Consider the following 27,281-nt stretch of genomic DNA (forward strand, 5'->3'; position numbering starts at 1 on the left):
CTTTATCAAGAATATCCGTGAGGTCATCTTGTTGGAAAGCCTGTGAAGGTGTTGACCCACCCCATAAATTCTGTGATCCTGGCCATTAAGGCTCTATAGGGGGTTTCATAATGCACTAGAGGGTATATCCCTACTCTGTCAAGGACCGGGAAATCACTAAACCACAAAACAAAAAAGTGTCCTGACAGGTTCACTAAACATATATATAAATTTAATTTATAATAAACTTCTCAATACCAGAAATATGGCACAAGCTATCTAGTTTTCTGTGTCCACCTAAGTTTTCATAGGGATACATTTTACAAAAATCACCATTTCGTACTTCTGTTTAAGCATTATACAGAAGTGACTTTTTATTATTTCAATTATTACTCATAAGCAAGGTCTGTCAATTACCAAGCACTATTAACTCAACATAAATTCCAAATCAAGCACAATATGTACAAAAAAGAACCAATAAATATCCATGTTCATGTACACAGTATTTCATACAATGCAAAAGACAGTTATATACACACATTAGAAAAAAACATTTGAAAAAACTTTTTCTCAGAATAGTCAACACTATATAAATTTTGAAGTTGATAGGCCCCCACTCAGAGGTTGAAACCATATGTCTCTGGATTATAAATGTTCAGTTCCATTGGGGGCATTTTCAATTGGTTAGCTAAACTCAAGGTCTACTAGCTAAACTCGGGGTCTACGTGTGACACCAGAATAAATCTAGAAGGTGTCATACTCGCACACGAATAAAACAGAAAGTGCGAGTAAACTACGTTTCGGCGGAGTGGGCCATTCCGCCTTCCTCAGGACCAGTAGAAGTCGTGACCCGTGTCTGGGGCTCAAGCTCAGATTTGTTCCTTCACATTTACAAATTGACGTTACTTTAAATGGGAGAAGCTGTGCAGTGGTCGCTTGGCGTCTCTCTATAGATGCAGGGCACTAGGATGTTATTCAGGAAGCCTTGCACAATTCAAAAAATGTGCCCGGCATGGACTGGAGCCTCCCGCTCCATTATGTTTGAAATCTTTGTGCTGAAACCGTGATGTGCAGGTTGTGCCTCTCTCTCTCAGAGCTAGAAACGAGTGTATCAGAGAGTCACTATAGGGGGTTTCAGCATGCTCCCCCGGGTCTGGCCTAGCGAACTCCACCTCAGGGGAAGTGTCTAAACCACTTGCCTCATGTAAGGAATCATGGAGTTCCTTTAATCTGTGTTCCTCTGAGGATAACTCCTCTTGAACTGGGGTTGCAGATCCCTGCAACTCAAAAGTCTCTTCTTGGTCAAATAGTTCTCCCTCTTCCATAATTGAGGACATTGTTCTCAATTGGTCTGAACTCACAAAGGGTGTGAAACCCATCTCCAAGGCAGAGGGTGCCAAACTTCTTGTAATCGGCCTCGAAAACGTTGATGTTGTTGACGCCGAAGGCATCGAACGTGGCGTCGAAAACAAAGGCAGAGGCCTCGAGGTCCTCGATAGAATTGGGATTCTACTTGAGGATGTCGACAATCTCGACGACATCGTCATCGAAGACCTGGGGATAGCCACTGGGTGCGCCGCAACCGTGACTTTCCTTGGGATCGTCGCCGGCGCCGGTGTCGAAGATGGCGTCGAGTTGACAGACCCGTGTGTCGAAGGTCCCTTCGACAACGGCGTCGAAGACACCGACCTCGGCGTCGACAGAACCTTCGTCGACGGAACCTTCGAAGAAGGATTCGAGGTCTTAGCTTTACTCGAGGGTTCGAGACGCGCTCGAGAAGCTTCCTTCGCCGGGTACTGCGACTCGTGGCGTTTTGGACCTTCGGGTCTTTCGACCAGAGCATCGCTCTCGGCAGTCTTCGAGGGGGTCGAGGCCGCTTTCTCGAAGACGCTCATCATATTTTTGCGGAATTCCTCCCATTCAGCCCGGGAACTATGTTTCGTGGGGCAAGGGATTCTCTTTGGTGAAACAGAGGAAGAGGACGACGAAGAAGGGGATCTTCGACGTCTCCTCTTCGAGTGCTTCGATCTCGAGGAGTGATGGGACCCGCTTCGAGACCTGGAGCGCGAATGGTGACGAGGAGACGAATGTCTCGACTTCGTCGAGGAAGAAGAAGCTTTAGAAGTCTTACCTTTTTCCAGCTTCCCCCTACGCTCCTTCAGGGCCTTAGCTGTCATGGACATACAGTCCTCGCACTCCGAACAATGGTGTTCAGCTCCCAAACACCACAGACAAACTCTGTGAGGGTCAGTCAGCGACATCTTTTTCCCACAGTCTCGGCATTTTTTAAAGCCGGACCGAGGGGTCGTTGGTTCCGACGAGGAAGTCATCGAGTATGGATCGAATATCTCGAGGAAATTAGATTAATTCTCTACGAAACTGAGCAACGATATTCCGAGGCACTGAGTAAGCGCGGAAAAACGGAACTGAGCAACGGACGCTGCGCACGGCCTTTATAGGCAGGATGACGTCGATACGGCGGCTGTCGAGGGACATCGGCGGACGTCGACGCGCAGCGCCCTCTAGAGAGAAACATTTTTCCGAGGCCAGCAAAGCTGGAAAGAGATATCCAAGATAAGGAATACGTCGGAGGACACAATCCCTTCGAAAATGGGCTTTCTGCCTTAACGTGGGGCACAAGCCCCCCCATCTTTCTTTGGGACCAGAAAATAGACTCTGTACCAGCACTGGTCTTGTTCCGAGTTGGGGACCTGTTCTATGGCACTGTTACGCTCACCTGGTATCCACAGGGATGCCACCCAGCCGGGTTACTCACTGGTATGCTTCTCAGCTTTGCCCTGACGTGGTCTGCGGGGAGGGTTCTGCCTGAAAATACAGGAAGACTGTGTTCAAGACTGACCGACTGGGGTAAGTATTCTCCCTCCACCCCTGTATGATTTCAGTCCCTCTGGCGCCCTCTCCTCACCTTGTGGTAGAGTTAGGCGTGCTCTCCTTCCGACCTTCTTTGCAGGGGCGCGTTGTCTTTCATGGGTGTGTGCGGTCCAGTTACTTTGCTGACGCCGGCCCGTTTGATATTGTTCAGGTAGGTCTTATTGCTGTTCTTTAGTTTAGTTGCTATCCCGCATGCCTTTCTTTAAAATGTCTCTTTTTTCTCCCTTAGGTATGCGGAGCTTCAGCGCAGCGAACTGGCTTGGTTGAGCCCTGCTGGTAAATGATGGCGCATTAAGAACGCTATGATGCGGTAAGTAAGCGCTATGCGCAGCGCTGCAAAGTCTTGCCTTTGCTAACCTGTGTTTTCCTTCCTTGTAGGTCGCTGTGTTCTTCAGCGCGAGTGGAATGTCCGGAGTGGTGCCAGCCGAGAGGCGACCAGCCAGGTAAGCCTTTTGAGCAGTTCGTAATTTGCAAATGTCTCTACTGCTTTCTTTAATGTTGCCTCGATCTTCCTCTTTCAGCTCACTCTGTCCGGGAGGCGTGCAGATACGAGGAAGCTGTTCTCAGTAGCTGCGAGTGGCTAAAGATGAAGACTGCAGGTAAGATGCTGCTGCTAAGGATGTTCCTTTTGTCTCCTTGCAAGTTCTGCTTCTCCGAGGTTCGAGGGAATAGCTGGACACGGTGAGCGTCACGTTACAAGCTGCAAAGTAACGCGAAGCGGGTTGTCTTGCTCGGGTGTGGTTTAAATAGCCCCAACAAAATAGTCCAGGAAAAGTAGTCCCTAGGCTACCACACCCAAAACACTAGACCGCATAGCTTGGTTCCTTGGAACCAAGCTATGTGGATGCCTCCATGTTGGCTGACAACACATTAAGTAGTTCCCAAGCACATGTTTTTCATGGTGTATGAGCCTGGCGGCATAGGCGCCAGGAGTGGCTCCAAGAGGGTTTTGGAAGAGGATGCCAGGCTCTAGAGGCCCGAGTCCTGACTCCAACTGGCCAATGGGTTTGCCAGAGGGGGTTTTGGGCGAGGGTCGTGACAGGCACCTTTTGCCAGAAGCTGACGAACCTCCTCCAAAAGGAGAGGGTCAAGGACAAGCACTGGCTACAGGGGGGTTGTTCTTGTTGCCGTTGATCAAACTGGAGGCAATAACTCTGGTGAAGGACCTGTAAGGCCCACACAAAGCACTTGGGGAGCCACCATTGTCAAACGGGGAGATTTCCACCCCTCACAGTGGTTATGAGGTGGAGGTCTCCCTCACAGGGGCTTCACAGCAGAGGCTGGTGAGGCGGACAAACCTCTCCTCGGATTACCTTTGTCACTAGCTCTGGGCTGGGCGATTGTTCAGGTGTTGCTTGCCCATAGGAGCTTGCTCCTTGCCCCTCATGGCAACGGAAGGGAAGGGTAAAAAACTCCTGCTACAGCCCCAGGGAGCACCAGGTTGATGCTGCTGAACCTCCAGGTCGAGGGACGTGGCAGTTGCATTTAAGAACTGAAACATCTGAAAATACTCAAAGTACCTCCTCAATACTTTCACCATAGCCATAGCTTGGGCCTCACAGTGGGCTGTGTCAAGGATCAAAACCGGATGCCTGAACAGAAAACCTTCCGACCCAAAGCGTCCAGCCTCTTACTTGTTCTGTCAGGAGGCATGTGAAGAAGGAAATGCCGGATATGAGGGGACAGGTCCGTTTCTTCGCCAGTTCACAGTTGGGACTGAAGTTGGCTTTGACCACAACTCCAAAACCAAGGCCTGGACTGCTGGGTGAAAGGGCAGTAATGTCTCCCTCTGCTGACCTTTGTCAGGAATGGCTGTTAGTTTGAATTGGACCTTCGGTCTGGAAGAGCCCGACAACCCTAATGATTCCGCTACCATTGCCATCAGATGTTGGAAGGGGCCTGAGGTTTTCAAGGAGTTAGTGTAGGTAACCTGTCTCCAGAGACATGTTCAACCCACTTGCCTACTGCAAGTTAGAAGCAAGTCCCATCAAATCACCACCTTCATCATAACACTCCTCAGGGAAATGCATGTCCTCCCTAGTGCTCAAAGGTTCCAGCCCAAAGAGTATGGGATCACCCTCCTCATCAAATATGTACCCTCCATCTTTGACATGATTACTCTCATAGCAAACAGAGGATATTCTTGAGGAGCTTCAACACTGTGGTAGAGGGGGCTGACACCGAGAGACCAACATCAGCAAATGGAGCAGTTTAGTGCAGCAACGTTCTTTGACCAGAGAGGATGGGGGAAGCCTGTGGCCGAGCCCGAAGGCTTACGGTCACGGTCCCTAGCTGATTATCTGCCTGCCCTTCTGAGTGCGATGGATCATGACTGTGCCACCAGCAGAGAAGCAGTCAGCTTCAAGGCCTTGGCAAAGATGTTGGGACATCGCTTTGTGCCCAGCGACAATTTTCCTTATGGAAAAAGGTAAATCGCTATGCAACCTGCTTCTGAAGTGTCTTATGCTGCATTGACAGACACTGCCTGCATTTTTCTATTTCGCGTCCCTCCCTAAGAGAGGAGAGACAAATCCAGCGGGGGTCCAAAATGGACATCTGCAGTCTGCATTCAGTGCAAAGCTTGAAACTTGAGGACTTTGTGGGATTTGGCATGGCACAAAACAAAGCAGTGATCCTGAAGCAGGCAGAGTGCACAGAAAAAAGGAACTAAGGCCACGGGTTGGGGCGCCTCGATATATGATGGCCCCTTTGATGACATAGTGAAGAGAGGGGCCTCCGACTTTGGGTCTTTTCAAAGAAAACTCATTAAGCAAGTGCAATACAAAACAGGGTTTGATAAATAAAGCGGAGTGTTCAAACACAAATGATGTAGCAGTCCAGCCCTGTGTGAATAAACACAAGTGTAAGGTACACTTCACCTATGAAGTCAAACAGGTGCCCAAAGTACTAAAAACCCCAAGGTAAATTTGCATGTCACAACTAATCCTCAACTTAATATAAAGGTTTCCTGAACCAAATGCTCCTAAAATAGTGAGTTGTCAGAATGGTTAAATCAAAGGGTGAAATGAGGAAATTAACTTAAAATTCCTTCCCTTAAATGGAAAAGTGTTGGGGTTAAAATTAACTTAATGTCCTTCTTCCAGGCCTGCTTGGGTAGACAAGCAACAGGGGGGCTCATGCGAAAACTCAAAATGGGACCTGTAGTTGCCTTGCAGGTCCCATTTTGTTCCCTCTTAAGCGAGGGAACAGCTGGGTCCTGCTCTTTGGTTCCCCATTGCAGTCCTCTGGTTAATTCGTACCTCTCTTTTTCTGGTTCTCGTTTGGTTATTTTGTAAGTTGCCCCAACCAGACCTACAAAAAAACGCGTTCTCAAACACACAAAAAGATGGATGCACAACCTGTCACCCATGGTGCATGTGTGGTGGGATACAGCACACACTACAGAAAATGTGCCCGTGGATTCCATGACCAGCAAACAGAGTGCAGAGAGAGAAGCAGCGCTTTGCAAATGAAACTCCAAAATGCGCCTATAAAGGACATTTGCATGGTTGCTAAAAACTCCATAAATGCATATACACAACACTTCTCAAAATTTAAAATCTTGCTTGGTACTCAAATTCATGTCATTTTATGAAGCATGGCGAATATGATATGCATTACTTACCGTAAAAGCATTTCTGATGGTTGTATCTGCTTAGATTCACATGCTGTGGATATATAGTCCGACATCCAGTGGTCACCGCAGAGAATTGCATCTTGTTTTTCGAAAGTCGAAAGGGGAAGTCGACATAGGCGTGTCTAACACTATTCCTATAGTGACGTGTATTGTACCCAAAATCCCTCATGTGTCGATGTCCCTCTGATTGTATTTTTTTGCAATGAGGAAGCCTTATGACTAACGTGAGTGAGTACAGAAAAGAGAGAATGTAATAAGACGTCTATGTTCCTTCCATCCGAGCGGGGAGGAAGGGTGGATGCATGTGAATCTAAGCAGATACAACCATCCGAAATGCTTTTACGGTAAGTAATGCATGTCTTCTGATGTTTGTTAATCTGCTTAGAATCACATGCTGTACATAGACTAGCAAGCAGTACCCGGAGTTGGAGGTGGGTTGTGAGAAGGAACAGTAAAGAAAAGATGTCTTAGTACTGCTTGTCCCACCTGGGAATCAGATCTAGAATGAGCATCTAGACAATAGTGTTTTTTAAAGGTGTGTACAGAACTCCAGGTTGCCGCTTTACAAATGGACTCAAGGGGAACATTTGCAATGAATGCTAAGCATGCCCAAGTGCCTTGAGTAGAATGTGCTCTAGGCTTGAAGGGCAGTTCTCTTAGCAAGAGTGTAAGAGTGATACACTGGACAATCCATCTAGAGATAGTGGATTTGGAAACTGCATCCCCTTCTCTTCCTGCCGCCACTGAGACAAAGAACTGATTAGTCTTTCTTAGTGGACGAGTTATTTCCATATAAAACATGACAGCCCTGCGCACATCCAGTGTGTGCAGGCTCTTCTCTCCCAAGTTTGAAGGGTTTTGAAAGAACGTTGGTAGTTCTATAGACTGGTTGACATGAAACTTTGAAATTAATTTAGGTGCAAACCTAGGGTGTGTGCGTAGAACCACCTTATCTTTGTGAGCCGTTACAAAGGGGTCTAATATAGAGAGCGTTTGTAGTTCACTCACTCTCCTAATGGAGGCGATAGCTATTAAAAAAGCAGTCTTATAAGTGAGATCCTTAAGGCTTGCTCTATGCATGGGCTCGAAGGGGGAGCCCATTAGCCTGGTTAACACGACATTCAGGTCCCATCCGGGAGCTGGGTTAGAAATAGGAGGGTGAATTCTTTTCACTCCCTCCATGAAGGCTTTAATAACTGGAACTTTCCACCATTACACCTTATGTTGTGACGTAGTGTAGGCGGAGAGTGTGGCTAGGTGAACTTTAATGGAATTGAGGACTAAACCTGAGTCCAGTAAGTGAGTCAGGTATAAAACAATATGTGTGGGAGAGCAGTCAACGGGGTTGATGCTCTTTGAGTTACACCAGATGACAAACGTTTCCACTTACTAGAGTAGCAGTAACGAGTGTTCGGTTTCCTTGCCTCCCTGAGAATGTCCATGCATCTCTGAGGGAGCTGCAAATGTCCAAATTCTATGACCTCAGGAGTCAGGCTGCCAAGTTCAGGGTCTGCGGGCATGGGTGCAGCATCAGGCCCCTGTCCTGCGACAACATGTTGTACGGGCATGGTAGTTTCACCGGAGGAGATAGTGACATCTCCATCAGATGAGCGAACCAGGGTTGGCGGGCCCACATGGGGGCCACCAGTATCATTGTAACTGGTACCTGGTGCATCTTGTGCACTATCTTGTTGAGAAGGGGAGTCGGGGTGGGGGGGGGGGAGGGGAGATAAGCGTAGACAAATTTCCCTTACCATGTTATTCAGAGTCCGTTTCCCTTGGAGCAGTTCTGCGGGTACCTGGAGGCGTAATCTTGGATTTCGGCGTTTTCCAGAGTTGCGAACAAGACGATCTCTGGGAAGCCCCATTCTGCGAAAACGTTGGAGAGGATGTCTCCGTGTAAGCGCCATTCGTACTCTGCGGGCAGAGGGAAGTCTCTGCTGAGTCCGTCTGCCAGAAGATTGAGTTCCCCTGGTACATGTTGTGCTAACAGGAACATGTTGTGTTTGAGAGTCCTCTTCCAGATGTTCTGGGACATGTGTCTGGAATGCCTTTAGTGCTTTGAAGACCGCCAGCAATTCCAGTAGGTTTTTATGGTTGGATGCCACACTTGAGGTCTAAACCCTGTGCGCAGTCTGATGAGACAGGTGAGCCCCCCCCCCATCCTGTGAGGGATGCGTCTGTGGTTAGAGCGGCTTCCACTGCGGGCGTGGTGAAGGAGTTCCCTTTCACGAGGTTCTCTCTTCGACCACCACCGCAGCAAGAGAACCAGGGCTTGCGAGACAACTACTAGATCATCCCATTGTCCGCTGGCCTGACACCATTGGCTGTTGAGCCACTCTTGCATTGGGCGCAGGCGCGCGTGAGGAACCAAGTAAATACAGGACGCCACCATTCCTAGCAACCGCATGGCTTTGCGTACCGTCACCTCTCGACCGGCTACATATTGAGGGATCTGAAACAGCATGTTTTGGACCCTCTCGTTGGAGGGGAAGACAAGGCCATCCCTTGTTCGAATTAGAGCCCCTAGGAATTGTTTGACTTTGTTGGGGTCTAGACTGGACTTCTTCTCGTTGATGGAGAAGCCCAGGTGGAACAAGAGGTCTATAGTCTTCTGGGTATTTGAGAAGCATGTTTCGTAAGAATCCCCTGTTATGAGCCAGTCGTCGAGGTAAGGATAAACCGGAATGGACAACCTGCGCAAATGTGCCGCTGCCACTGCCAGTACCTTCGTGAATACCCTTGGCAGTGAGGCTATGCCGAAGGGTAGCACTTTCAACTGATAGTGTTTGCCTTTCTATCATGAACCTGAGGTATTTCCTGTGCGCTGGTAACATTGAAATATGAAAGTATGCATCTTTCATGTCCAGTGTTGCCATGTAATCCTCCTGTGAGAGCAGGGGGATTACCTCCTGCAAAGTCAACATACGAAATTTTTGAGGTTTTACAAATTTGTTCGCTGGGCGCAGATCTATTACAGGGAGCATGGTTGGATCGTTTTTGGGTACAAGGAAGTACACTGAATAAATACCCTCCTTTACCTGTGACAGAGGCACAACCTCTATGGCTCCTTTTTGCAGCAGCGATTCCAAGGTGTTCTGATGTGAGACGTCTTCCCTTTGGAGGTCTGAATGTCGGGGACCGGTTGAACTCGATACAGTAACCGTGGCTATTGTTTACAGTACCCAACGGTCTGTGGTAATCCGCTCCCATGCGTGGAGAAAAGTTGTTAACTGGCCCCCGACCGGGGAGGGGTGGGAGGGGAGGGGACCCGAATTGTCGGGTCATTTAGTGATGGTGGCTGGGGAGCTTCTAGGAGTAGGGCCCGACCACTTCCTTTGCCACGACGCTGGCCTCTCTGGGCATACGGCGTGTTGTAACCACTGGTTTCTTGAGGGGAAGACTAGTTGCTGCCTGAGGTATACTGTTGCTGAGGTTGGCATTGGCCTTGAAAAAGGTGCCTATTGCCATATCCGCGCCTATTGGAGGGTCTTGTGATCTGGTCAAGGGTCTTCAAGGTTTCATGCTCCTTTTTCGCTGTTTCCAGGGCGTCATCGCCTTTCCAAACAAGTTGGGAATCCTCCAGGGGTTTCTTAATGAGGGATGCCTGGGTCTCTGGCTTGAACTCGGGAGTTCCTAAGCCATGCATGCCCTTTAAGGAGTACGCCCTGGACTAAAGAACGCCCAGCCGTTTCCGCAGCATCTAAAGTATTTCTAATGATGCTCTGGTTCACTTGAGTGCCTTCAGTAACAGTGGCCAAGAGACGGGTGCGAAAAGGCTCAGGGCCCTCCTGTAGGCCTTCGCACAACATGCCCCATTGGGCATCAGCGTAACTAGGCAAAAGGGAGGTATTTACCCTCTTTCTGAGGGCATAGAGCTTCTTCCCTTTGTTATCAGGGGGTGCTTTGCTGGTGGACAGAGGAACCCACGCCCTCTTCCTTGTGGTGGTCACCACCAGAGAATCTGGGATGGAATGACCCCTAATATATGGAGGAGCCGAGGGGGGAAGGGGTAAAGAGCTTCTCAATCCGTGGGTTAACACCCCTGACTTAGGCTGGTGTAGACAGAGGGAACGAGGCGTCTCTTGATGGAGGCGAGGAGAGGAATGGCCTGGCTAGCCGGTGGCTTTTCTTCGATGATTTTCTCCACAAACTCAACCTCGGGGGGAAGTCTCCCCCATATGGATCTGAAAATGTGCAGCCGCTTTGCGTAGCATGACATTAAACGTGGGCTGATCGTTCACAGGCGAAGGCTCCCTAACAGGAGTAGTCTGTGGAGAGGCCAGATCTAAAGCATCAGGGTCAGTTGACTCCCCAGGGGACTGCCATGGCTGTGGGTCACATATGTCGGGGTCTGCCTCAAAGCCCCCTACAGGATCTTGTAGGTCCTCAGTATCCATTAATTCATCATCGTCCTGAGTGTCGACATGAAGATCATCTTCAGTGAGGTCATATGTGTACAGTTCCTCTTCCTCGGGGTCAAAAAGTCTTGGAACCTTGGCTAGAGGGTCCTGAGGGCTTTCATCCCTTGGCCCTTTAGGTGTAGTCTGCTCAGAAAGGGGAAACAAACCTATCCAGCCTGTTCATACAGGTCTCAAATCTCTCCCTGGTCCAATGGGAAGACACAGAACGGTCTAGGGGCGGAAAGGCTTGTTCCTCCGCCTCCAGGCGTCGAGATTTCTCCCACAAGGAGGAGGAAACCCCTCCCGGTCACCCTCCGAGAAGCCGTCCCGCGGGCCTGACGGTGGAGTAGTGTCTCTGAGTCACTCCTTCGACCTAGGGGAGGGTTCCGGCGCTCCTGTCGCACCTTCGCTAGGTCTCGGTGTCTCCTTGACTCTTTCCACAGGCTTTGGCGAATCTTTCGCCAGCCGCATCTGAGCGTCGTTGGAGACGATCCTTGCGATGCTCTTGGCGACCAACTTCCCAGCCGGGAGTTGATTGTGCGGAGCTGCCTTCGGCGGAGCCGGAACTTTGATGTCGACGGGCGCCTTCCTGCGATGCGCCTCGACGGATGATACTTTAGGGGTAGCGCCCTTTGTATTCGACGGCCCAGTCGCTAGGCGCGAATGCGGCTGCAGGGAGGGCTGCCGACCCTTGTGGTCGGCGGGGACCAGCGGCTGTGCCGGCGTCCCCGTTGGCGCAGAGGCCTTTTTCGACTTACTCGAGGAATGGCCGGGGGTTGTGTGCTTTGTGACGTGTAATTGTCCATCAGCGTTGCCGGGGTGTACATCCCCCAAAGCAGGGCCAGAGCTGTGCCTTTCGGGGCCGGGGACAGACGCCATGGAGCGAGAGCGCTCCGTCGGGGGGGGGGTCAACAACCTTCGCTATGGAGGTTGAATCATCACTATCACCCTCGTCACATTCAGCAGCCGCGGCGGCGGGTGAGGAATCAGCCTTGGACATCCCGTAGGCTGCCCACGTTTTAACCCTGCGTTCCTTCAGAGTTTTCTGACGAAGGAGCTTGCAGGCCGCACAACCAGCTTCGTTGTGCTCGAGGGGCAAGCAGCGGTGACACCACCTGTGCTTGTCCTGCCACAGGAATTTGCCTTTACAGATGGGGCAAAATCTAAAAGGAGTCCACTCCATAGCTGGGGTCGTAACAAGTGACAACGACCCGGACGGAAAGGGGGGAGAAAGGGAAAGGCATTCTAATATGAGACAGAAATGCCCACCCCGACCCCACTGTCTAGGCCGGCGAGGCCAGGCCACGTGGTCGGCAGCACCGATAAGAACACCGTCTGTCAAAAATCACCATCCGTCTAAGATCTGGTCTCGGTGGAGATGTGGAAGGGCCGTAGAAAGAGGGCTGGAGGTGATGTTAGTTAACAGTTAAACAAAATCGACCAGGGGTCGAGGGGACAATGGCAATGTCTCTACACGAGCTCCACTTAAGGCGACCAGTATTCTGGGTGGAAAAAAACAATCTGAGGGACCTCGACGTGCGAGGGATTTTGGGTACACTACACGTCACTATAGGGGTAGTGTTACAGACACGCCTATGTCGACGTCCCCTTTTGACTTTCGAAAAACGAGATGCAATACTCTGCGGTGACCACTGGATGTCAGACTATATGCACAGCATGTGATTCTTAGCAGATTAACAAACATCAGAAATAAAGTCCTAAAGTGTAAAGAGTAAAACATTTCTTCAGAAAAACTGGATTGTCCGTAAACTGACAGCCCCTGTCAAAATCTGTGTGCAGTACCATGGGCTACCTGTGAATGACAGCTGTCAGATGAGCTCCTGATGAAACTTCAAAGTATTTAAACTAAAAGTCTGCCGGATAAGCAAACATAAAAGGATTGTTGCTAAAAGGAATACATATCTCAGTTGTGTTTGTGATCCCACAGATTTAAAGCCTAAGAAAGTAATGCATGTGATTTGATGTAACAAGTTTGGTTTTTGCTGGATTTTTAATTAAGAATAAATTAGCCTGGCTGAGCTGCAACCCTTTGGAAGTGGAAAAACAGGTTTCTTCCAAGGGGAGGGGAAGTCCTCTCAGCAGAATCTCACTGGTAGATAATTGTGGGTTAGCCCAGACTTTTGTCTACAGAAAGAGAATGAACAATAACAGAGCCTTCAGCCCAGGAAACTGAGGTGTGAAAGGGGTCATAAACTGCTCCTGGAAGGGACTCCCCAAGGGAGGGGGCTGCTCCTGGACTGCAGGGAGAGACAAAGGGGCAGGACCATATGCTGTTAAGCATGAACAATGAGCAATTTTTAAAGACTCATAACTTGTGATTCAAAGTGGTGACAAATATACAAAGGACAGATCTGTTAGTCTAATTTTTGGCTGTACGTTTCAAGAGGCGGTAGAACTGTGTAACATGTTCTGGACAGGAATGGCAATATAAAATGGTAAAACTTTACACACACATCCCTATGGTAAACACGCACATTTGTGGAAAGTTGCAGAAAGTTTAGAAATTGTGTTCATGACAAAAGGGACAAAATTCTGTAGGAAGCTGAAACAAGATCCCACGGCTACGGGATTTTGAGGAACAGCTACTACATAAAATATGGAATCTTTGTGTGTGATTTGTGTAGAGGTGACCAAAGTAGAAATATGTATTTAGGATAAAATCCGATTTTGAGACCAGTGGCTAAAGGGAGGTTTCTAAGGACTGTAAAGCAAACCATAAAATCTGACATCATCCGGCCTTGATCCAATCACTCAGGTGCAAGGCGCAGATGAGGTTTTGATCCAATCCCAGCTCACAGGGGCAAGCTTAGTTAAGCTGGCCCATACACCCATTTTGTGATGTCATTTGAAAGGATAAAAAGAGACAGCTGACAACACTTAGGGACTCACTGATCCACTCGCTTTCCTGATTCTGGCGAAGCACTCTGATCCAGCATTCTACATCCAGCTTTAACATCCTTCCAGATCCTGATGCCAAGACTCTTGCCAGCAGTAGAGAACTATTGATTTCCAGCAATGCCTAAATCCTCAAACTTATTCTTGCAACCGAGTGAAGCGCTGTGGTGCGAGAAGGCCTTCTGAACTAGCCAAAATCTCTGGCTTGCTACCACAAGGCTTGCCTGAGGAACTCGCTATCCAGCTGATTTGAAATATTCACAAACAAGAAGGGCAGATCCTATGCAAATCCGGTGACCAGCCTAGCTGATCCAGTACCTCGTCTGATGTGCTGTCCTTCCATGGCAGACCCAACCCATGACCAGAACTGATGGTCCAATTTAATAACTTATTCTGTGAGTATTAATAGGAAGAACAACGACCCATAAGATATCTGCATTGTATGATCCCAATCTCAAACCCATCCCATCTTTAATTCAGAACCATAGCATTGCTAGAACTATCTTTGCACTGACTCTTTTCTCATCTGTGTTATTAAACCCTAACTTCTTATTGATTTGATAAAGAAAAGTAAATCCCAGGAAGAAGTAGAGTATCCACAACAGGCGGGTTACGCTGATCACATGACTGAAAGATCCATCTGTGGCATTCGCTTTTTCATAGTCATAATATTGTGTAATCAAACCCATCTGTCATTTTCAAAAGTGCATTTTTGTTTTCCATTCTCGCGCCTATTCTTCAAAAACGACTTACGAAATTTCAGCTCCTACTTGTACCTAACATCCTTAGCTGTCCATAGAACCCAAAACCGCAGTGCAAAACAGTGCGATTGACCAGTTATAGCGAATAACGCCCAAGGACAAGTTTGCAGCGATTTGACATTCTGAGAAATTTTACACGTGTGAAGTAGCTTTAAATTATTTCCCACTTGGATTTTGAGATTTCAAATGTTTTCTTTTAACTAAATCATTGCTTGCGATTGTGTGTAAATGTTCAAAGCAGCTCCCATAGGAATTTATAATAATATAAGTATTTTTGGCCACATTTGGTGTTTTTGCTCAGCCAATTCCAAAGTCAATTTCAAAGCCATTCTGACAACTGAAAAGTCAATTCCATTTTTCTCCTGTGTTTGAAGGGGGAAGGTGGGACTGATATTCTGTTTGATTTGTGCTATTCCTGAATACATGCTCTCTCCTCACATCTATTTAATGCCTATTAGGGGGTTGAGGGGTGTTGAAGGGGGAACCCTTAACCATAGTGCCATCTGTTACAAACCAACACTAAGGTATTCTTGTCTGTGCTGCATTTGTTTTGGTGCTCATTACTTGATTCCTAGTGTATTAAAGATATTATTCAGTGTTCTGTGACCCGATTGGTGATTGTTTACCTATTACAATATATTGTGATTTAAATTCTAAATACATAAATAAATATTTACCTTTGCAAACCAGTCTGATTCCTGGTTCAATGTGACCGGGGGGAGGGTCTCAGGAGAAGGGTGTGATACGAGTGGTATATCGTTCAGAATATTGAATTTATAGTTAAAAATAAATAAGGGTTTCATTTGCGCACTACATGCTGGGTGTGACTTGGGTGTGTTCCGGATTGAAAGCACTTACAGGCCCATTCTCCTAGTTGCCCTTACCCAGTCTTCCTCTCATGGGGTTTGACCATCTCCAGTCTTCCTCCAGGGGTTGGTGTAAGTCTCTCTTGGCTTCTCTCTCTTACCCCCCCCCTCCATGGGGTATTATCACCTCTTATTTGGTGCCCCTTTTCACTTTATCTTTGCTTTCCCCATCTCCTCTTCAGTGACTTACTTCTGTCTTGGTCTCTACAAGGGCCTTATCAAGGTGTTTCCTTAGCCTCTTCCCAAGCTTCACGGGCAGGCCCATTCTCCAACCTTTTAGGCTTTGGTGGGGCTGCAGGGGTACGTCCATCCTTCCCGCTAGGTCAATCAGTTACCTCTAGGCTCTTCAGGAAGGCAGTGCTCTATGGTAGTCCAGGCTCCTTCACCCAGGCAGCAACCCCTTCAGGATACAGCTCTTCTTCCCTTCACCAGCATCTGGAGCCAAGTACAGGAAACCGGTCCTTGACTGAGTCAAGTTCAGAGTGAGCTGGTTCTAATTTTACACGACAACTCTGCATCCTGTTGGCTGCTAATTGAAGGAAAGCCCTGTTTACAGGAGTGGCTGGCAGGGTGTTTCCACTATGGTCCTCGTGTTAGGTTCTCTCTCCTGATTGGCCACTTGGACTTCTGTTTTTATCACGATTTCATTTTATTTAATCTTCTTTTATCCCAGGCCTCTCTTTTAAATATTATTTGTCCGCTACTTGGGGCTCAGGTTTTTATTTTATTAATTTAGGTGCAATCTTACATTCCTAGAAGTTCCTCTTAGGGAATTCAAACCAGGGTCTTCCCATATATTCTATGGTGTTGTAAACATCCTGGACATGTGCTAACACGGCCGAAAGAAAAGGGTAGTGTCTTTCCACCGAGGTCCTGCAATGCCTCTGTGCCAGTGTCTCTAATCCGGTTCCAACCCTCCGAGCAGAGCATGCCACCATGCAGGCTCCCTGTGCTCCAGCACAGGCATGCTGAGGGGTGGATACCCCATTGTTCTCCACGTGCCGTGAGCTGCATCACTGCTGTCGCTGCCCTGCTCCAGCGCGCAGCCCCACCACTGCCATCAGGCAGTCCGGGTTCAGTCTCTTGTGGGGATCGCTGCACCACTATTCCCCACACCCCCAACATCATAAACAGTGCTGGGAGACTAGAGGTATCAAGCTGAGTTGAAGTAGAGTTGCGATGCGCCTCATGGTGACTGAAAAGTTTCAGAAGTGCAGCTGAGCTACGAGATGGATACCATAGATGTGTAATCGTTGGAGGAAGGCATCCATTAGAATGAATGTGATGAAGCACATTGACTAATGTACTAAGTACAAATCAGTGGGATGTGAAACAAACCTGGTAATGCAAGACATTGACCATCAGTGTGAGCGTGTGTTCAGAACAAAAAGAAAACGCAGAGGAGTCAAGGAGCACTATCTTCCTATACTCCTCGCCTTTCCCATCCATAACTAACCCATAACCATCTGTCCGGTTTTCCCATTTCCCACAACCTATACATCCCACAACCTATACTGAACAACTCCCCAACACTTTTTCCCCCACATAGCTTTGAGTGACTGGAAATCAGAAGCATCAAGACCGTTGAGGCGGTAGTTGGGTCACGATGCCTCTTGTTCTGGCAGTTAGAGTTTGAGGACCAAGATATTGGAGGCAAAATGATGATGTTCGAGTGTATATTATTTTTTTTGCTAATGCTTGAAATTACATCACTGTTATGAACATCTGCCCAAAGTATATAGTGAAAAGTCTTACTTTTCATGTACAAAATAAAAAAGAAAACGCCATGTAAAACTACTTAAGTGAAAACTATCAAACATGCAACACCTAAGAGTCTGTCCCAAATTGTTTGCTTTCTGATTTGACCATACAACTTAAAGTTCATCTAAAACAGCAGCACCAACGACAAATACACAATTTTTAGAATCAAACAAAATAATTCCTGCACATGAAAAATCGAATGCTATGACAATCTAGCTTAGGCTTCAAGGTTTACACACTTACTTTCCGAGATGATTCAGGATTTGTGAAACTGCGCCACTTTCTACCGCATTCTGATTGAGGATAGAGTCCATCATTGTGACAGGGTCTTCTGAAGTTAGTGAGGATAAGCTGCTGTCTAGCTCCGTCTCCCCAGGTAGCAGTGGGCTGGTCTCATCAGAGGCTGGAATAAGGTTATCTTCACACTCTAACTCGTCGTCTTGTATAACTATGCCATCCACATACTCTTCATCATCCTCGACAAGGACAATCTCAGGGACATGACTTGGACTGTTAAAGAGAGAAATAAAGTGGAAGCTGCACTAAATATGGCATTGGATAGGAGTAGCAGATAACTCTGATTGAATGCCCTTTAAACAAAGTTTGGAGCACCAACCAGTGAATAGAGAAAGATCTCCACAAAGTTGAGGTGAACAAAAAACGGTCTAAAGAAAGGAATACAAAAGTCTTAGGAATAATCTAAACAAACATTGCTCAACATGTACTGCATTTCGACTCCAACAAGACTTTAATTTAAGTCCCTTAGATGTGCACTTTGTTATAAAAGTGCAAGCAGGGGTCTATTTGCTTTTATTTTACCCATATGTACATGATAACATTACTACTAAAAGTCACTTTTGTGGACAATGGCTTTGGCACTTAGGAGGCTAGGGCATGGGAACTGACGACCACTCTGTGATGCTGACCCTGAAGAACAAATACAGAGTACCCCCAGAGCCTCCATCCCATCCCTACCCTTGTGTACCACGGAACCAGAAGACCCAAGACCCACCTCTTTATAGTACCAGAGATATAGAAGACAAATTAGAAACATTTGGACATACACACCCACAGCTCGGGAACCCCATGTCCGTGGACCTTCCTTGTCAACCATGGTGATCCAGCACAGTTATTCAGTATCCATGGGCAACAAGTGTGCAAGCCGTGTTTGAGGGAAGAACCACAGGTTGCTGTTAAGTTGGGTTTCTAAAATCGTGCCTTGTGAACAGATTTCAGGAGGCCACCCTAGTTATAGTGAACAGGGGATCTCGAGGGGTTAGTCAAACCCAATCAAGGTAAGATTGTAGAGTGGTCAAGGCATAGTTTCAGGAGTGAGTGTGGTCAGGGGTACACAATGAGTCCACAGAGCGAACTACATGAATGACATGCATTACTTACCATAATAGCATTTCTGATGATTGTATCTGCTTAGATTCACATGCTGTGCATATGGTCCGACATCCAGTGGTAACAGCAGAGTATTGCATCTGGTCTTCCGAGGATCGAAAGGGGACATCGGCATAGGCGTGTCTGTAACACTATCCCTAACGGGACGTGTAGTGTACCCAAAATCCCTCACGCGCCGAGGTCCCTCCGATTGTATTTTTTCTGCCATGAGGGAGCCCAAGGCTAACGTGAGTGAGTACATAAAAGAGAGAAAGTAGTAAGACGTATATCCCCGATCAGGGAGGAAGGATGGGCGCATGTGATTCTAAGAGGATACAATCATCAGAAATGCTATACGGTAAGTAATGCAAGTCTTATGATGCTTTTTAATCTGCTTCGAATCACATGCTGTGCATAGACTAACGAGCAGTACACGGAGTTGGAAGAGGGTTGTGAGAAGAAACAGTAGTGAAAAGATGTCTTAGTACTGCTTGTCCCACCTGAGAATCAGACCTAGAATGAGTGTCTAGGCAATAGTGTGTTGTAAAGGTGTGTACAGAAGTCCAGGTTGCCGCTTTGCAAATGGACTCTAGGGGAACATTTGCAATTAATGGTATGGAAGCCCCACTGCCCAGAGTAGAATGTACTCTAGGCTTGAAGGGCAGTTCTCTCTTAGCAAGAGTGTAACAAAGTGTGATGCATTTGACTATCCACCTTGAGATAGCGGACTTAGAGACAGGATCCCCTTCTCTGCCAGCTGCCAGTGAAACAAAAAATTGGTTCGTTTTCCTCAGTGGTTTTGTTCTTTCCAGGTAAAACATGACTGCCCCGCGCACATCTAACATGTGTAGGCTCCTTCCAACCATGTTAGTGGGGTTTTGGAAGAAAGTGGCCAGTTCTATTGATTGGTTCACGTGGAACTTGGAAAAAAATGTAGGCGCAAATCGAGGGTGATTGCGCAGTACCACCTTATCTCTGAACAGTAACAAAAGGGTCAAGTACTGAAAGGGCCTGTAGTTCACTAACCCTTCTAATAGAAGTGATAGCCACTAGAAAGGCTGTGTTATAGGTAAGGTTTTTTAGTCTTGCCTTGTACGAAGGCTCAAAGGGGGACCCCATGAGTATAGTCAGAACCACATTTGAGTCCCATCCGGGAGCTGGGTTTGAAATGGGGAGATGAATCCTTTTAACCCCTTCCATGAAAGCATTGATAAATGGTATTTTCCACCACAAACACCTTTTGATGTGACATAGTGTAGGCTGAGAGAGCAGCTAGGTGAACCTTGAGGGAATTAAAAACCAGGCCTGAATCCAGTAAGTGGGTCAGATAGAATACAATGCGAGTAGGAGAGCAGTCAATGGGATTGACGCTGTTGGCATTACACCAGATAATAAAGCATTTCCATTTACTGGAACAGCAGTATCGGGTGTTGGGTTTTCTCGCTTCCCTGAGTATGTCCATACTCAGGGAATGGAAGGTGTCCAAACTCTATGACCTCAGGAGCCAGGCCACTAAGTTCAGAGTTCACAGGCATGGGTGCAGTGTCTCTCCCATGTCCTGAGACAACATGTTCTACGGGCAGTGCAGTTTCATCGGTGGGGAGAGGGACATCACCAACAGATGTGAGAACCAGGGTTGGCGGGCCCACATGGGGGCCAACAATATCATGGTCACTGGTTCTTGGTGCATCTTGTGCACGATATGATATGGCATTGATCTTGTTGAGTAAGGGAGTCGGGGAGGGGGGAGCGTAAACAAATTTCCCTGACCATGTTATCCAGAGCCCGTTCCCCTTGGAGCGGTTTTGTGGGTACCTGGAGGAGTAATCTTGGCATTGAGCGTTCTCCAGAGTTGCAAACAAGTCGATCTCTGGGAAACCCCATTCTGCGAAAACGTTGAAGACGATGTCTTCGTGTAGTCGCCATACGTACTCTACGGGCAGTGAGAAATCTCTGCTGAGCAAGTCTGCCAGAAGATTGAGTCACATCCTGTGTGTTGAGAGCCCATATCCAAATGTTTTGGGACAGCTTGGACAGTCCTGAAGAGTGTGTGCCCCCTTGTTTGGTCAGGTAGTACATGGCTGTGGTGCTGTCTGTCCAGATCAGGACTGTTTTCCCCTGTAACTGTGTCTGAAAGGCTTTCAGTGCTTTGAAAACCGCTAATAGCTCCAACAGATTTATGTGGTTGGACGCTACTTGTGGGGACCACACGCTGAGCACGTCTGGTGAAGCAGATGAGCTCCCCACCCTGTGAGTGATGCGGCGGTCGTTAGAGTGGCTTCTACTGCGGGGGTGGTGAAGTTCTTCCCCTTCAAGAGTTTTTCCCTCGACCACCACTGCAGATAGAGAACGAGGGCTGGCGAGACAACTACCAGATCTTCCCATTGTCTGCTGGCCTGACACCACTGGCTGTTGAGCCACTCTTGCATGGGACGCATGCGCAGATGCGCGTGAGGAACGAAGTAAATGCAGGATGCCATCATCCCTAACAGCGGCATGGCTTAGCGTACAGTCACTACCCAACTGGCTTCATACTGAGGCCGTGTTTCATCCGAATTAGAGCCCCTAGAAACTGTTTCAATTGACTGGGGTCTAGGCTGGATTTCTTCTTGTTGATGGATAATCCTAGACTGAATAAGAGGTCTATTGTGTTCTGAGTGTTCAATAGGCATGTTTCGTAGGAATCCCCTGTTATGAGCCATTCGTAGAGGTAAGGGGAAACCAGGACGGATAGTCTGCGCAGGTGTACTGCCGCTACTGTCAGTACCTTTGTAAACATCCTTGGTGCCGAGGCAATGCCGAAGGGGAGCACTTTGAACTGATATTGCTTGTCCTCTATCATGAGCCTTAGGTATTTTCTTTGCGCTGGCAACATTGAAATATGAAAGTATGCATCTTTCATGTCCAGTGTTGCCATGCAATCCCCTGTTCCAACAGCGGGATTACTTCCTGTAAAGTGACCATACGAAACTTTTGAGGTTTGACAAACTTGTTCGCTGGGGGCAAGTCTAGCACAAGGCGCATGGTGAGATCCTTTTTGGGTACAAGGAAGTACACTGAATAAATACCCTTGTTTACCTGTAGAATAGGGACGCCTTCCATGGCGTCCTTTCCTAGAAAGGATCTGCATCTCTTGCAGTAGGATTTGCAGGTGGTCCGGCGTCAGGTGTCTTGATCTTGGCGGTCTGTATTCGGGTGGCCGGTAAATTTGATACAGTACCTGTGGGCGACCGCCTTTAGCACCCACTGGTCTGTTGTTATCCCCTCCCATGCGATAAGGAAAGATGTTATACACCCCCCGAACGGGGTTGCATGGGAGGGGACCTGGATCTGCAGGAACCTCGTCCTCTACCATTCCCACGCCGATATCCTCTGGGTGCATTATACTGGGTCTGGGAAAAACGAGATTGCCCGCGAAAGGGCCAGCGGGAGACGCTTCCTCTCTGAGGAGAGGGGTTTATGGGTAATCTGTTGAAGGGACTTGTGTCTCATGCTCTTTCTTGGCTGTTTCCAAAGCATCGTCCACTGCCTTACCAAACCGGTTGGTTTCCTAAACGGGTTTGTCAATTAGTGATGTTTGGGTCTCTGTCTTGAAACCGGAGTTCCTTAGCCATGCAGGTCTCTTGAGCAAGGTACCTTGTAGCAGGGTTCTCCCCGCCGTCTCGGCAGCGTCCAGAGTGTTTTTGAGCACATTCACTTCGCCTGCTTGCCTGCGGAAATGAAGGCGAGCAACTTGGTCCTTGCAGATTCTGGCACTTCCTGGAGGCATTCTTGTAGAATGTTCCACTGGACGTCCGCATAGCTGGCCTATAGCGTGGTGAAGAACGCCATCTGATCGTCCACTGGGGAGGCTTGCCGAGCCAGAGTGGAGGGGGGGGGGGGGGGGGAGAAATCCATGCACAGGACACCGGGGTCCTGGGTGGGAGTAGGGGACGTCCAGGGCTGAGCAACAACCTGACGGCTGTCCTCCCAATTGTCCATAAGACCTGTCTGATCATCCACAATGTAGTTTTCCAGAAAGGTGCCATCTTCATCCTGATCATAAGTGTCCATAACATCTTCATCTGTGAGGACACAAGTAAACTTCATGTGGATCCTCCTCCTACAAGGTCCTTCGAAACTTAGATACAATGGTAGAAGGAAAGTCTTCAAGGTCTCTTGGGAGCAAGGGCCTCAGAATAGAACACACATTTTTCTAATCTGTCCATACATCCCTCAAATTTCTCCCTGGTCCAGGGGGGGAAAGGGTTCATCTTCCTCCCTGTGGTGTCGAGATTTTTCCCCTAATCTGCCCGACAAAGGCACAGGACTCTCAACGTAGTCCTGGCAGGCTTCTGGGCGCTGTGGCGTACCTTTCGACACGTCTCTCGGCAGTTCTTTGTGTTTTTGCTGCCTCCTTCGACCACTCCTTCAGTCTAACTGCAGAAGTAATCCTAGCGATGCTGTCGGCAATGGTAGGAGAATCCGGGCGGTCTACCGGCTGAACGCGAGACTGAGCAGAGGATTTCGCTGCCACTGGGACAACCGGAGGCTGAGCGGAAGATTTCGATGCCACCAGATGAACCGGGGGGTTAACCGGGACCAGAGCGGTGGATTTCATCACCACCTGGCCCTTAAGCCGCGTCTACGCGTCCTCCTGGAGCGCTTCGACATCCGTGTGTCTTTTGGTGTTGGCGCCCTTGACTTTGGATTGCCCAGTCGCAGGCTGCGACTGCGGTTGAGGGGAAGGCTGCCAATCATGCCGATTAGAGTATTCCCGTCGAAGATTTCGATGGTTCTGTTTACGCTTTAGTACGCTTCGACACAGTCGCCGAAGCAGAACCTTGCTTTGTGTGTTTGGTGTTATGATCGTGTGCGCCCCTGTAGCCGGGTGTTTTCCCCGTAGCGTGACTTGTGTCAGGCCTGGTGGGGTCGAGGATGGGCGTCGTGGACCGAGAGAGGTCCGCAGTTAGGTGAATGGCTTCCGACACGGAGGACTGGTCATCGCTAGTTCCCCCATTACTTTCGACGGTTGCAACAGCGGGGGAAGAACATTCGGCCTGAGACATGCCTTAGGCCGCCCACCGCTTTAAGCGGCGCTCCTTAAGTGTTTTAGGGCACAGAAGTCTCGCAACTCGCTTTTTTGTGGTTGAGGGGCAGACAATTGTTGCACCGAGTGTGCTCGTCCTTCCGAGGATATTTGGCCCTGCACAAGGGACAAAACCTAAATGGCGTCTTTTCCATAGCGAAAGACAATAAGAGCGATGACGAAACCCAGGGAGCAAGGAGAGTGAAAGAGGAAAGGCATACTTGTAAAGGATATGTCAACCCCACTTTCCCTACTGTGTAGGCCGGCAGTGCCGCCGGGATCAACAGGCGTCGAAAGTCCACAGCTGTCTTCAACGTTGTTTCACAGGATTCAACAGTCAAAGTGACTTAATGGAAATAACGACAAAGTCGATAATAATGACAATAACGCGATCTCTATGTAAGAGCTCTGCATTAGGGCGACCAGTAATCTGGGCAGAAAAAACAATATGAGGGACCTCGGCACGGGAGGTATTTTGGGTACACTACACGTCACGTTATGGATAGTGTTCCAAACATGCCTATGCTGACGTCCCCTTTCGATCCTCGAAAGACAAGATGCAATACTCAGCGGTTACCACTGGATGTCGGACCATATGCACAGCATATGATTCTAAGCAGATTAACAAGCATCAGAAAGTATATTAAAGACCCAAAACGCACTAGAAAAATTAAACAAGCAAGTAATATTACACAACACTCAGTTATAAAACATAAATACAGTCATCTTAGGTTTGTAGAAATGCATACAATTCACTTAAACACCTGAAAGGAAGGTAAGTAATGATGCAATAAGGAAACCCAGTTCACAAGAATAATACCCTAACTTTATAAGTCCAATCCCCTGAATGGGGCCTTGAGCCCAAAAGTGTCATCTTTTCAGGAGAGGGGACAAAAAGGTAGAAAAGGTTTCTGTGGTGGTGAAAAATGTTCAAGTCTTTCGCAACAATGTTACAAGTAAGACTAGATCCTTTAGAACAGCTTTTAGAACAACTGTTTAAAAAAGCAGTGGAATGGAATAAGCCAAAGTGTATCCTAAGGTTTATTATAGGGGATACAGGGGTTGCTGGAAATATTATTGCGAGTACCCAACCTTTTCACAAGTGATTAGGCAGGTCGACTGGGATTTGATCGAGGTAGTGTTTCCCGCCGTTGGATCCAGTAGATGAAGCCCAGGAGCTGCAGGTGCAAGGCGGATTCCACTCAGCTCTGAGCTGAGTGCAATCCTTTCTGATTAAGAAATCAAGCAGGTAAAGATGCAGGCCTCTTCAGGACACTCTACCAGATGGATGAAAGCTGGTTCCGGCGACAGTCCCCGCACACAGGCAACAGGAGGTGTCTATCCAGACGCGGTCAAAGACGACCTTTCAGGACAAGATCCCTTGATGCTGAGAACCTGAAAGTTGGCAGGAAGCTGACTTGTAGCATGAGGTGGTGGCCACCAATGATCCTGGCGAAAATGCAGAATGGCGATGCTTCAGACGAGGTAGCCCAAAACGGACCTAGTCTGTCCACTGGGTGGTCTAGAGACGATACCGAAGGCTCCCGACGGATGTATCTCGAGAAGGCGTTGAGACTGGTTGGTCTCACCAGTCCAAGGGTTGAAGCACTGCAGAGGTTCTTCTCAGATCAGGTAGTCCAGCAGGGCTTCACCGGGGCAATAGCAGGAAAGGTCGCCAGGCCTCTTCAGGAGTCGTCCACGAGTCTTCAGTCGCTGTTACAGGATACTTGACTGCAACGTGCATCTGCCGGAATGGCTGCATGATTCCTCCTCTTAACCCAAATCCTGGTTGGTGGCAAATCCCAGCCCACCAATGGTAAGGGATCTGCACTACTCACTCAGCAAGCAATGGTCCAATCAGGGACCACTGTGGGTTTCAATCATGCATGCACACCAGACGTCCAGGCACCTGGGTTATGGAATGGGACCGGACAGTCCCACCCAGTTCCCGGGTCCTCACACAAATGACATGAACTAGCCTGCGAAAACAGTAGCTTTCCAAGGTAAATCATGACTATTTTAGGGATTGTCTGACCTGAGAAGGCAGGAAGGAGGCCAGGATACAATATGGCAAAAGAACAAGCGAAAAATCTTGTTCCATGGACATTTTAGGGCACTAGCCACGTTAAGTAGCCAAACGCGGAAAAACGCAAATGTGCACACTAAAAGATACTGCAAAAATAGTAAAAATGTAACTACTGCCACCAGCTTGTCTTTAGGCACATTTACAAGTAACCGAAAAGTATCCCCACTGCACTGCATTGTAAAATGCTATTTTCACTGTTTAAAAGTTAGCAAACAGGTAAAAAGTAAAAAGACAAAAGGGAAACAGTTTCCAAGAACTGATAGTCTGAAGGACTGATCAGTTTCACATGGAAAATCAGCAAAAGGCCAGGGGAGTGAAGCTGAAGGCTTCGCTTCCCTTTAAAAAGTCAGGACAGGGACAAAAACAAAAGCAAAATGTTTGGGGGTCCATAGAATATGGAGGGAAAGTTGCCCAAAAGAAAAATCTTTCCTAGCAGCTGGCCTTACGCAGGATCGAGAAAGCTTGTAGTCAGCCCCACAACCCAGGGTAGCATACAGTTGGGGAAATCCAGCAGCTACACACTTTAGCAGCACCATCCTGCAGTCAGGCAGCCATGAAGTATGGTCGACCTGACTCCAGGATGGTGGACTGACCTTACATTCCCTGGCTAAAGATGAGCCGCAGCCTACGCTACTCTAGTCAAGACAAGCATGAGAGAATTGTTGGATGTGCATGTCACTGCCAATCAGAGGGCCCACTTCCATTGGTTTACTGCTCACAACTCAATTATTGTCCCATGTGGAATATTAAAAGGAACCCAAAACACAGTGAGAGTTAAGTGATGGTGGACAGAGGCGTGTGAGGAACGCTGAGGAAAGGAAGGAGTGGTGTGAAGGAAAAGTGGCGATAGTGGAACATGAGAAATATATGCAGGGAGAAGAAAAAGGATGCACAGAAGGAAACTAAATAGGAAGGAAAGTAGGAAAAGAAACATCTACAGAGATGGGAGGAACAGAGTGAGAAAGAAGGAAATAAGACAAGGCAGGAGAGGAAAACTAACACAAAGCAAAATTAAAAGAACACACCTAGGGGGCTGAAAGAAGGCGTCAGTACAACACTACACAGAGAAGGGAAAGGATGGAGCTGGGAGCAGGAAGACGAGAAGGAGCCAACACTGAAAGGAGGAGAAAAGGGCAAGGATGAGAAAAGAAAACCTAGAAAGAACAAAGGGAAAGGTGTGCAAATTAACTGAGCCAGTTGAGCCTTCAAGAACTGGTGGAGCAGGTGGTCACCCAGGGGCCATAGGTTGCAAAGATTAGTGGACCAACTGTTCATTCCTTACAAATAGACACCAAATCACCTTCCACCCTCATTTTACTTCCTCCGCTCGACCAGTCATTAATTGAGTCCCCAAAGTGCTTGTCTATCCCCTCTCTTCTTTAACCTCTACATGAGCCCTCTCCCCACTCACACAACCTCACCTGCTAGAACTATGCCGACTATCAACAAATCATCTTTAAAATCCCTAAGGCCGTCTCCGCCCCCCCCACCCCCACGCGGACCTAGCATCCTGCCTCTCTGACATG

The 27,281-nt window shown here is 48.0% G+C and overlaps 1 protein-coding gene across 4 annotated transcripts in view; it reads right to left on the reverse strand.

Annotated features, from left to right (window-relative positions):
• The window catches only part of HSF2 (heat shock transcription factor 2), a 1,113,385-nt gene that overhangs the window by 397,696 nt on the left and 688,408 nt on the right, over nucleotides 1–27,281 (reverse strand). For all 4 annotated transcript variants that reach the window (XM_069606600.1, XM_069606598.1, XM_069606599.1 and 1 more), the window contains one exon: nucleotides 17,459–17,725. In XM_069606600.1, the coding sequence (XP_069462701.1) occupies nucleotides 17,459–17,725 (267 nt within the window). The remainder of the gene's footprint in view (nucleotides 1–17,458; nucleotides 17,726–27,281) is intronic.

This window comes from Ambystoma mexicanum, chromosome 4p, assembly GCF_040938575.1.
Source record: "Ambystoma mexicanum isolate Mex_15411 chromosome 4p, UKY_AmexF1_1, whole genome shotgun sequence".
In the NCBI taxonomy this organism is placed as follows: Eukaryota; Metazoa; Chordata; class Amphibia; order Caudata; family Ambystomatidae; genus Ambystoma; species Ambystoma mexicanum.